This window comes from Coregonus lavaretus, assembly GCF_964263955.1.
Source record: "Coregonus lavaretus genome assembly, chromosome: 34".
Classification (NCBI taxonomy): domain Eukaryota; kingdom Metazoa; phylum Chordata; class Actinopteri; order Salmoniformes; family Salmonidae; genus Coregonus; species Coregonus lavaretus.
In genome coordinates, this window is record NC_140021.1 from 28,853,880 (window position 1) to 28,866,373 (window position 12,494).

The 12,494-nt window shown below is 40.8% G+C and overlaps 1 protein-coding gene across 3 annotated transcripts in view; it reads right to left on the reverse strand.

Annotated features, from left to right (window-relative positions):
* Positions 1 to 6,660: 6,660 nt before the first annotated feature.
* The window catches only part of LOC311109067 (RNA-binding protein 33-like), a 40,765-nt gene continuing 34,931 nt past the window's right edge, over positions 6,661 to 12,494 (reverse strand). For all 3 annotated transcript variants that reach the window (XM_084151861.1, XM_084151862.1, XM_084151860.1), the window contains exons 17-19: positions 11,715 to 11,975; positions 11,458 to 11,546; positions 6,661 to 11,304 (exon numbers count right to left, since the gene is read on the reverse strand). In XM_084151861.1, the coding sequence (XP_084007987.1) occupies positions 11,256 to 11,304; positions 11,458 to 11,546; positions 11,715 to 11,975 (399 nt within the window). In that variant the 3' untranslated portion in view covers positions 6,661 to 11,255. The remainder of the gene's footprint in view (positions 11,305 to 11,457; positions 11,547 to 11,714; positions 11,976 to 12,494) is intronic.

Below are 12,494 nucleotides of genomic sequence, written 5' to 3' on the forward strand. Positions count from 1 at the left end.
GAGTGAAAACCTCCTTCCATCAGCAAGGGCATTGAAGATTAAACGTGGCTGGGTCTTTCAGCATGACAATGATCCCAAACACACTGCCCGGGCAACGAAGGAGTGGCTTCGTAAGAAGCATTTCAAGGTCCTGGAGTGGCCTAGCCAGTCTCCAGATCTCAACCCCATAGAAAATCTTTGGAGGGAGTTGAAAGTCTGTGTTGCCCAGCGACAGCCCCAAAACATCACTGCTCTAGAGGAGATCTGCATGGAGGAATGGGCCAAAATACCAGCAACAGTGTGTGAAAACCTTGTGAAGACTTACAGAAAACGTTTGACCTGTGTCATTGCCAACAAAGGGTATATAACAAAGTATTGAGAAACTTTTGTTATTGACCAAATACTTATTTTCCACCATAATTTGCAAATAAATTCATTAAAAATCCTACAATGTGATTTTCTGGATTTTTTTCCTCATTTTGTCTGTCATAGTTGACGTGTACCTATGATGAAAATTACAGGCCTCTCTCATATTTTTAAGTGGGAGAACTTGCACAATTGGTGGCTGAGTAAATACTTTTTTTTCCCCACTGTATGTGATATCAATAGAGAGGTATACATTCTGGGTGGTTTAAATATTGTCTGGCTTTCATCAGGCTGCCCACTTAAGAGAAAGCTTCAAACTGTAACTAGTGCCTGCAATCTGGTTCAGGTTATCAATCAACCTACCAGGGTAGTTACAAACAGTACAGGAATGAAATCATCAACATGTATTGATCATATCTCTACTAATGCTGCAGAAATCTGTTTGAAAGCAGTATCCAAATCCATTGGATGTAGTGATATAGTAGCCATATCTAGGAAAACCAAAGTTCCAAAGGCTGGGCCTAATATTGTGTATAAGAGCTCATACAAGAAGTTCTGTAGTGATTCCTATGTTGTTGATGTGAATAATATTTGTTGGTCTGTGGTGTGTAATGGTGAGCAACCAGACACTGAACTTGACACATTTATGAAATTGCTTATCCCAGTTACTAATAAGCATGCACCCATTAAGAAAATGACTTGTAAAAAATGGTTAAATCCCCATGGATTGATGAGGAATTGAAAAATGGTATGGTTGAGAGGGATGAGGCAAAAGAGATGGCAACCCGATTGGCAAACGTACTGCAAATTGAGAAATCATGTGACTAAACTGAATAAAAAGAAGAAGAAACTACACTATGAAACAAAGATAAATTACATAAGATAGATAGTAAAAATCTTTGGAGCACCTTAAATGTTATTTTGGGCAAAAAGGCAAATTCCGCTCCATCATTCATTGAATCAGATGGCTCATTCATCACAAAACCCACTGATATTGCCAACTACTTTAATGATTTTTTAATTGGCAAACTTAGGCATGACATGCCAGCAACAAACACTGACTCTACACATCCAAGTATATCTGACCAAATTATGAAAGACAAGCATTGTAATTTTGAATTCCGCAAAGTAAGTGTGGAAGAGGTGAAAAAAGTATTATTGTCAATCAACAATGACAAGCCACCGGGGTCTGACAACTTGGATGGAAAATTACTGAGGATAATAATTTGCCATATTTTCAATTTAAGCCTACTAGAAAGTGTGTGCCCTCAGGCAAGCAAAATTTATTCCCCTACCTGAGAATAGTAAAGCCCCCTTAACTGGCTCAAATAGCCAACCAATCAGCCTGTTACTAACCCTCAGTAAACTTTTGAAAAAAAATGTGTTTGACCAGATAAAATGCTATTTTACAGTAAACAAATTGACAACAGATTTTCAGCACGCTTATAGGGAAGGACATTCAACAAGCACAGCACTTACACAAATGGCTGATGATTGGCTGAGAGAAATTGATGATAAAAAGATTGAGGGGGCCTTCTTTGTTCTTCAGTGCGGCTTTTGACATTATTGATAATAGTATGTTGCTAGAAAAACGTATGTGTTATGGCTTTACACCCCTGCTATACTGTGGATAAAGAGTTACCTGTCTAACAGAACACAGAGGGTGTTATTTAATGGAAGCCTCTCCAACAAAATCCAGGTAAAATCAGGAATTCCCCAGGGCAGCTGTCTAGGCCCCTTACTTTTTTCAATCTTTACTAACGACATGCCACTCGCTTTGAGTAAAGCCAGTGTGTCTCTGTATGCGGATGACTCAACACTAGACACATCAGCTACCACAGCGACTGAAATGACAGCAACACTTAACAAAGAGCTGCAGTTAAGTTTCAGAATGGGTGGCAAGGAATAAGGTAGTACTAAATATTTCAAAAACTAAAAGCATTGTATTTGGGACAAATAATTTACTAAACCCTAAATCTCAACTAAATATTGTAATGAATAATGTGGAATTGAGCAAGTTGAGGAGACTAAATTGCTTGGAGTAACCCTGGATTGTAAACTGTCATGGTCAAAACACATTGATACAACAGTAACAGTAGCTAGGATGGGGAGAAGTCTGTCTATAATAAAGCACTGCTCTGCATTCTTACATTTACGTCATCTAGCAGACGCTCTTATCCAGAGCAACTTACAGTTAGTGCATACATTATTTTTTATTTATTTTCATACTGGCCCCCCCGTGGATATCGAACCCACAACCCTGGCATTGCAAACACCATGCTCTACCAACTGAGCTACCTCCCTGCCGGCCATTCCCTCCCCTACCCTGGACGAATTGTGCGCCGCCCCATTGGTCTCCCGGTTGCGGCCGGCTACAACAGAGCCTGGATTCGAACCAGGATCTCTAGTGGCACAGCTAGCACTGCGATGCAGTGCCTTAGACCACTGCGCCACTCGGGGGGTAACAGCACTATCAACAAGGCAGGTCCTACAGGCCCTAGTTTTGTCGCACCTGTTCAGTCGTGTGGTCAGGTGCCACAAAGAGTGACTTAGGAAAATTGCAATTGGCTCAGAACAGGGCAGCACGGCTGGCACTTGGATGTACACAGAGAGTTAACATTAATAATATGCATGTCAATCTCACCTGGCTCAAAGTGGAGGAGAGATTGACTTCATCAATACTTGTATTTGTGAGAGGTATTGACATGTTAAATGAACCGAGCTGTCTGTTTGAATTACTGGCACACAGCTCGGACACCCATGCATACCCCACAAGACATGCCACCAGAGGTCTCTTCACAGTCCCCAAGTCCAGAACAGACTATGGGAGGCGCACAGTACTACATAGAGCCATGACTACATTGAACTCTATTCCACATCAAGTAACTCATGTCAGCAGTAAAATTAGTTTTAAAAAACAGATAAAAATACACCTTGTGGAACAGCCGGGACTGTGAAGCAACACAAACATAGACACATGCATACAAACACACGATAACATACGCACTATACACATACGTACACATGGATTTTGTGTTATAGATATGTGGTAGTAGAGTAGAGGCCTGAGGGTACACACTTAATATGTTGTGAAATCTGTTATGAATGTATTGTAATATTTTTAAAATGTATAACTACCTTAATTTTGCTGGACCCCAGGAAGAGCAGCTGCTACCTTGGGGATCCATAATAAATACAAATACCCATCGGTGCCCTTCTTTGCGAGGCATTGGAAAATCTCCCTGGTCTTTGTGGTTGAATCTGTGCTTGAAATTCACTACTTGACCGAGGGAGCTTACAGATAATTCATTGTATGTGTGGGGTACAGAGATAAGGTAATCATTCAAAAATCATGCTAACCACTATTATTGCACACAGTGAGTCAATGCAACTTATGTGACTTAAGCACATTTTTACTCCTGACCGTTTTTAGGCTTGCCATAAAAAAGGGGTTGAATGCTTATTAACTCAAGACATTTCAGCTTTTAATTTTTTATTAATTTGTAGACTTTTCTCAAAACAAAATTCCACTTTGACATTGTGGGGTATGTATGTGTAGATCAGTGTCACAAAATCTAAATGGAATCAATTTTATATTCAGGCTGTAACACAACACAATTTGGAAAAGTAAAGGTTGTGTGAATACTTTCTGAAGGCAACTGAGTTTACAAAACCTTAAGAACACCTGCACTTTCCATGACATAGACTGACCAGGTGAATCCAGGTGAAAGCTATGATCACTTATTGATGTCACTTGTTAAATCCACTTCAAATCAGTGTAGATGGGGAAGAGACAGGTTAAAGAAGGATTTTTAAGCCTTGAGACAATTGAGATATGGATTGTGTATGTGTGCCATTCAGAGGGTGAATGGGTAAGATGAATGATTTAAGTGCCTTTGAACGGGGGATGGTAGTTGGTGCCAGGCGCACCGGTTTGTGTCAAGAACTGCAACGCTGCTGGGATTTTCACATGCAACAGTTTCCTGTGTGTATTAAGAATGGTCCACCACCCAAAGGACAACCAGCTTGAAACAACTGTGAGAAAGGTAGGTAACACTTGTTTACATGAAAGTGGTATGCATAAGGCATTCATAACACATTTTATGTTGCAGTTTCATTCATACAATATTCATAACACATTTATTCAACATCATTCATAAAGGGTCTTGAAAATAAAAGTCCCTTTTAGTTATAGTACAAAAAGTTCTGTAAGTAAACAAATCTGGTAGGATTAAGTCAGATGGTTGCTGGTGTTACTGACTAGGTTGGTTCAAGCCCGGGTCTCCTGCGCACCACAAGACTGTATTAGCCTGCTGAGCTCAAGGCTAGGGTTAAGCATTAGTTTGTGGATCTAATATAAGTTTGCTTACCACAGCATTACAATGGCAAACAATTGCTCCGGTGGCATCCAGACCTGGGATCAAATATTATTTGAAATCTTTCAACTACTGGGAGCTTTTCCATGAACCTGCCTGGAGCGCCAGAGGGTCGGGTGGGGTTTGCACTTTTGTGACTATTCCATTGCGCCAGACAAGCTCAATCAAGCACAGCTAGCTTATGTATTTGAAAGATACTACACCTAGGGCTGGTGCCATCCCCTACTGCCATGGTGGCCTTTAGCGAGGCATTCAACCCTCTTAACTGTTATAAGGGTAATGTCTTTAAGGGATACTTCAGGATTTTGGCAATGAAGCCCCTTTATCTACTTCCCCAGAGTCTGATGAACTCGTGGATACTATTTTTATGTCTGCATGCAGTTTGAAGGAAGTTCCTAACTAGAGTTAGCGCAATTGCTAACTAGCGTTAGCACATTGACTGGAAGTCTATGGTAACTGCAAGCATGCTGGTAGATACCACAGACTTCCAGTCTGCACGCAGAGACATAAAAATGGTATCCATGAGTTCATCCGACTCTGGGGAGACAGACAAAGGGCTTCCCGTGTAGCTCAGTTGGTAGAGCATGGCGCTTGCAATTCCAGGGTTGTGGGTTCGATTCCCACGGGGCGCCAGTATGAAAAATGTATGCACTCACTAACTGTAAGTCGCTCTGGATAAGAACGTCTGCTAAATGACAAAAAATTTAATTGACCGTATATCTGTGCTGCTCCTAACTGATTATGTGAAGTGTGTCAGGAGGTTGGGTATTGTGACACTAAAAATACACATTTTTGAAAACTCCTTATGAATTATGTTGAATTAATGTGTTATGAATTAAACTTGATACTGCAACACCCAAAGGTGTTATTACTGGTTTCATATAGGTGTTATGTATACCCCTTCATATAAAGTGTTTAACCGAAAGGGAACAGACAAGGAATGATGACTTTCAGAGGCTGATCACTAATACTAACCTTAGGCATCATACTCTCCTGAATAAAGTGTGGTAGGCATATTAACCTGAATGAACTGTAATACAAGGTCTATATAGTCACATTATGGTAGAAGGTTGATCAATGTGTAACGCTGCACTACTGAGTAGCTCCCTACATCTTACACTGGGCAGAGTACGAGCAAACGAAGACTCAATTAAAATATGTGTGTTGGGGGGGCGGGGAAGGGGGGGGGGGGGGGTACAGAGTAAATGCCCCCTAAGTCTCCAAAAGAGGTAGGGCCACTGCAGGGTTTCTGAAGTCTGAACACTGTTGCAACACGACTAGGAATTCCACTTCCTTCTCTCTTGAGTTGCCTACATTGTGTGTTGTTGTTGATATTGTGAGGTGGAAACTTGGGAGAGACAAAGTGGCACGTCTCTACCAGAGCGTTGACCTTGGGTCTCTGGAAGACACAAAAGCGACCGAGCGAAAGCATTCCACAGAGCAGGTAAATAAAGCTCTCTAATCCCTGTGGGGGCCTCATGTCTGACTGCTGCCTGCTACAGTTTGAACAACCGTTTAAACAATTGGTGACATTTGCAAACATGAGCAATCATCTGGCATTTTGGAAAACACAACTTGGTTTCATAGGGGTTATGTTGCCGCAATGGCAGGGTAAATGATGGCTGTTGAAAATTTAAGTTTCCATACAAATGTTAGTGGAAAGTGTTTTGATGGGTTGCATCTACTGTTTCCAACAACCACTAGGTGTCTCTGCAACACTGTAAATGGTTAGTAGTAACTTGGAAAAAGCTACACAGCCTCAAAAGAGCACACGAAAGAGTACATAACTACATTCTTCAAAGGAAGTGGTAATAACATATAAATATGTTTAGAAGCATAACTTGATCATTTTTCTTATCTGCTTCTAGTAAGCTCTTAATACTAGATCATCACACCATCTTCAATTCCAAAGTTACTTCAAGAAAACCAAAAGGCAAAATACATTTAAAGTGTTTATTTAGGTAAGAATCACTTAATTATTCAACAATGTACATTGTAGCTTGTATATTTTGTAAAATAATTAAACTGTTCAACATGTTGCATCAATATTCAGTGCACAAACGCATCACAAGCAAACATTTCACAGACAAACGCTGAAGTTCTTAAACAACAACATTGCATCACAAACTTTGGGTTGTACAATCTTGATGGATCAACATGTCTTCCAACACAAATGTGAAACATACATTTAGGTATTTTTTCAACAATTCAAGTCAGTTTTTTCAGTGCTTGACAATATCACACCGTACACGGTATAATAAATCAATGTAGTATCTTTTCACGATCCAACCAAACATGTGAATGCCGAGCATTGCTGGCATGAGTTGGGTGGAGTGGAAGCGAGTGGCTTTAAGTGTGTCTGATCTGTGACCCCGGGTGTCGTCACAGAGATGTTAACCTCCATCCATTGGGTTAACAAACAAAGGTAATCCAGGCAGGGCCCCTGCTTGATACAGAGGGTTAAGAGCAGCAACAGCAACCATGATAACGACACACCTCAACTGAGTCAATGCCAACCTTGGAGGTTGGGGGGGTTGGGAGGATAAGGTTACAGGGAAAGCGGTTGGAAGAAGCAGAAGTCTGGCCAACGGTGTTTGAGGTCCAAAACCATGCTACAAAATCGACTGAATTATCAAGATGAGGAAAAAGTAGTCAATTGTGTTCTCACAGGACCTGCAAATCAAACAAACAGTGTTAGCATTGACGTAAAGTGTCAGACGGCGGGATCCAACCTATAACGGAGAGAAGGAGTCAACTATGGTTATTCAGCCGTGGTTCTGCAAAACACAAAGCGCTTCTGGATCCCATCCAAAACACCTGTGAAGAATAAGAAATGTTAGTCGTTCAAAGTTTGGAGATCTTTTAAACTTCAGGGGTGCCTTCAACGCAACTGTCTTAATCTTGTTTTGACCATGATAACATTTTAAGCAGCATAGTAGTTCACTGGATGTTCCAGGTCGAAAACCATTGACATTTAAAAGTAAATAATCAATAGCAAAAACAATTAGACAATATGAGCAGATCAGTCAATCAGTAAGACACTATGTAGCATCCTGTTTAAAATCTAAATTCGTGCAGCTTTAAAAAAATTATCAACATGGAGTGCTCCAAACCTGATGACATAAAAATCATAAACGTTCATCATAAAGTTCATGCAAGTACATTGGCAATAAAAACCTTAGAAACAAGGTACAAATAGGTCCAATATGAACCTGTTCTCTGTTACCAGACATAACTTATGTCGTATACTAATGTGACTTAAATGGCATTGCCGATACTTTTTAAAATCCATAGGATTCAGAATTAAAATTCAATACAGTTTAAAAAAAGCAAACAAAAGGAACAAAAAAAACCAAAATCATTAGAGTCAAAGTGAAACCACGAAAGGGGAACAGTGACAAACAAAACCACTTCAATTGTATTCAGCATCATGTGCCCTTCTGTCTTACAGGAAACCGCAAGATTTCGACATACAGCTAAGACTATCGGCATCTAAAATACTTTATAAATGATCAGTGCTGAGTGTTGGAGGGATGAGGGTGATTAAATATATACTATGAATAAGTATGCTCAAATACTTGACTACAAATGGTAGATTCCTTGCCACAAATAATGGCATATTATTGTACCAAATTGGCATGTAATGGAAATATGTAGCCTACGTTAAAAAGTACCTTAACTTAATGCTACACCTAGATCACAAGTTCCATTGTGCAACAGGCAATTGTTAAAGGATTTGGTCAAACACAGAACAGGGAGGGGAGTCAATGCAAGAAACAATACCAGGGGGGAGAAAAACGAAACAATACCTTAAGAAAGATATTAGATCACAATGAATGACAGCTTGTTTCAGAATTGAGCTTCATCGTAAAGCACAAGACACAGACATTAGACACACAGACAAAGTTGTGGGCTAGAAAAGTTAATCGGCTTCACATACCCATATCTTCATGGTATATATAGGCCATATTTTATTTTATTTCCCCTTTAAAAAGTATTCAAATATCTACAAACAGAAACGGGGTCCAAGGTCTCTTTAGTTTTGGTTCTACATACAAATGAAACACTAGTAGAATAATTGAAGTCTGGACACATCAGTTTTTATATATATCTATATATATAAAAAAAGTTAACTTGACAACAAAGCACATAATGAGAACTCAAAAAGTTCGGAACAGTGATAAACATTCGGTGAAAGTTCTACTTGTTTGGTGTTATGTACATGATTTCTAATACACTGGTAATGGTTGCCCCCACACCTTCCGAAGCTGAAAATGTTTTGCTCTGAACGACTTGAACAAAATTATACAAAATAATGTAATTATACTGCGACTGTTCTATTCTGATTTCTTATTGCTGAAGGTTTGTCACTTTTGGAAGCAAGGAAATGTCAACAATATTTTGAAAATAAAAACCTCACTAGACCTTGATCCAGCAACACAGAAATGTACTATGTTGTCTTCTGATGTAAATGGGACTTTGATGCACCAGATACCAGGTTTTAGTAAACCTGAAATCCATCAATACTAAATAAAATGAACTACTGAAGGGAAAATCTTCATGACATCAAAAATAAATACTGTGTGTGTGCGCGCATATATGTATGTATGTATGTATATGTGTATGTATGTATGCGTTCATTATCTAGATAATCACTCAGTATAGAATGAGTTTGTAAATCAATTTGTTCTTGGAAGTAAAACAAAATACAAATGTCATCTTTCCTTTTGCAGCTTGGTGTTCTTATCAGAATGCTGAACTACAAATAGATTGGCAAGACTGCTACATTTTTAATTGTGGCCAAACGCAAAAACAACAAACCAGTATCTTTGTTTTACCATTAAATCAAAAGTAAAGTTTACTACTAAATTAAAGTTCTAGCTCAGGTAAGAGTACTATATGAATATCAGCTTGTCAGAAAATCATGCCAACCAGACCAAAACAGGCTTCCAACTGTTCCTAAATGACCCATATCAACAGTTTTCATAATATATCGGCCAACAATATGGCAAAAACATTCATCGTATCAGTAAACCAATACAAATAAATATGAATTTATGGCAACTTAAACAAATCTGCTTCAATGTAAAATTGTACCCTGCAAAAATTGGAAGCTTCAAAAGGTCTTTCTTTTTCCAATCAATCTGTGAAAGATATTGTCGACATAGGCTATAAAAGTATCAGCCATACTCAGCATTTCAATCATTATCCCAAAGGAGCATGACAATCAAACATCTTTAAAATAGAACTTGTAATGATAATTTATTATGGAGCACAGCTACTAACTGTGACATGTACCAATGAAATCAGAATATGCTAAAAAATATACAAAACTAAAGTTGAGTGCATCAGAAAAGTAAAATAATGTCTAAATCGCATTCCGAGATCGCACAAATGTAAGCGGCCTATTCATGTTTACCCAATTAAAAGACTAAACAAACAGCTCAATGATCAAGTAACGCTACCGGCCAAAATTGACTCTTTAGAGTGAGAAGGAAAATTAAACCAGTCTTCCAGAGTAACATCAATTAACTTAAAAGTGCAGAAGAAAACCTAACAAATACACACTATTATCCATGTTATCCTGTCTTAATGTTAGGAATAAGATCTTACTATATTTTGCATGGCCAGTCAATCTAGATTATATTCGAACAAAAATCATTGGAACCATTACCTGGTGCAAGGGCAAGTTTGAATCATCAACATACCCTCAAACTGCATTTGAGCAGAATTTTTTGAAATGGCTTTAATATGTTCCTAAATGTTCTCAACTAGGCAGTGCCATTTACCCAGAAACTAAATGCTCCTTGAGGAAGGGCCCTACCCAAAAAGCCACCCCATAGTGTCCAATCCAAAGACCACAATCATTATCAAATGCTGCCATCTATAGGAGGAAAACGGCAGTGCCAGAAGGGAAAATAGGTAGTGGCAAGCCTCGCTCCTTTCCACACCTGTTTCATTCAGTAGCTTTCCTCGAATCCAAAACACCTGTTCAGATAATGAGCAAAATCTTGAGGTACAACTTAAACAATAGCCTATACAAAGACAGATGTCCAAAACTCTTCTCCCTAATTGTTGATATCGATGGTGTTCACAACTGAGCCGAGGATGGGAGCAACCATTATCCAGTGTCAACTACTACTACTTGTTGTTGTCGTTAGTGCCCAATGCACAAACCTTTTACTCAAACCTTTTCTCATATCTCACATTTCTTCTGTCACAGTTTGAAAGTCACCAGACCAGCGACTATGAACATATTGTCACATGAAACCGGCATCGAACCTCCCCCTTGACTGCAATTCAACCATCAGCAAAACATGCTGCTTTGTGCTGAGGTTTTCCACAGTAGATAGTCTGCCGGCGAGGCGGTTGAGGGTGCTCGTTGTGAGGAGGATGAGGGTGTAGGTTCTTAGTGTTCCATAGGGCTGTGGTTACATCTAGCTGAAGGAGCTGTACACGGGAGCCTCAAGGCTGAATAAGCATCTGACGTGATGTCCTGCACCGGGCGCTCGCCGCCTCCCCCTACCGCCCTCTTCAGCCGTCAATCAGTGACACGTCAATGTGGGACAAATCTATCATATGCCTGTATGGTTCCAAAAGAAGGATGTCTCGTTGAGTAACCCTTCTAATTTGGTGTCAGGTGTAGGCCCTATTCATAATGATATACTTTGGGGAGACTACCTCACTAGGATTGTGGGTTTTAAAAAGGGAGAGTGAAAAAAAGTGGTTTATTTACCTGTTGAAGCTGACTTGAAAACTCAAGGCATGCTGGGGATTGTGAAACTTGGCAATGGCTTTTCTCTGATGGGGCAGCATTTTGAACATCTGCAGCCGAATAAGCAGAACAAGGGAAGAGCAGGCATTTAGAACAGGGCAGTTATACTCTCATCTCAAGCTTTTTCATCCACATTGGGCCATGGTCAAAGGTAGCACACTATATGTGGGGAATAGGGTGTCATTTGGGACACAGACATGGGGGCAGAGAAGGCATACCTGGATGGGGCCGATGGAGTTGAGCAGGTTTCGGAGCTGCGTGTCCGTGGTGGATGTAGAGAGGCCGTCTATGGACACAGTGCAGGCCTGGCTGTCCCCCGTCCCCGCCACTCGCTGATTCTGTCTGGTGGGTATCAGGCGCCCACACCCCAGCTGACCCGCTCCTCCAGCCCCCGCTGCCCCTCTGGCTCTGCCACGCCCACACCCCAGCTGACCCGCTCCTCCTGCCCCCCTGGCTCTGCCACGCCCCGGGACAACCACCTGCACCAGGCAGAGAGGATAGAAAGGGGGGGAGAGGAAGAAAGGAAACTGCTTGAACCTCTTATGCAGGCACGTTGATGTTTTCATTCCGTATCCAGCCGAGTGGAGACCAGATGTCTGACATCTACCAGGGTCTACTGTTTTTCAGCATGAGTGAAAATGCACTGTTTTGTCTCCCTTCTATTTACACCTCCAGGCTGCTGAGCTGCTTTTGCTTGATTGACTCATCATATTTCTACATACGGCGTCAACGTCAAACCACGACGACTGCTGCCTGCGCGCTGTGTGCATCCGTTGCATCTTCATACGAGAGCGAACGAGGGAGAGACCCCAGAGTGCAGAGAAGAGAAGCAGCCAGCCAGGCATCATGGTGGCTGCCTCCCCCCCGGTCAGCGTTGCTGAGCTGAGAGCGTCCGCCGAGACGGCGGGCTGGTGACAGACGTGCAGAGAGGCCAGGGGTCCCAGTGTAGCACCCGGCATACTGGCCTGTCATATTACTAGAGCTGCTTCAAATGGTAA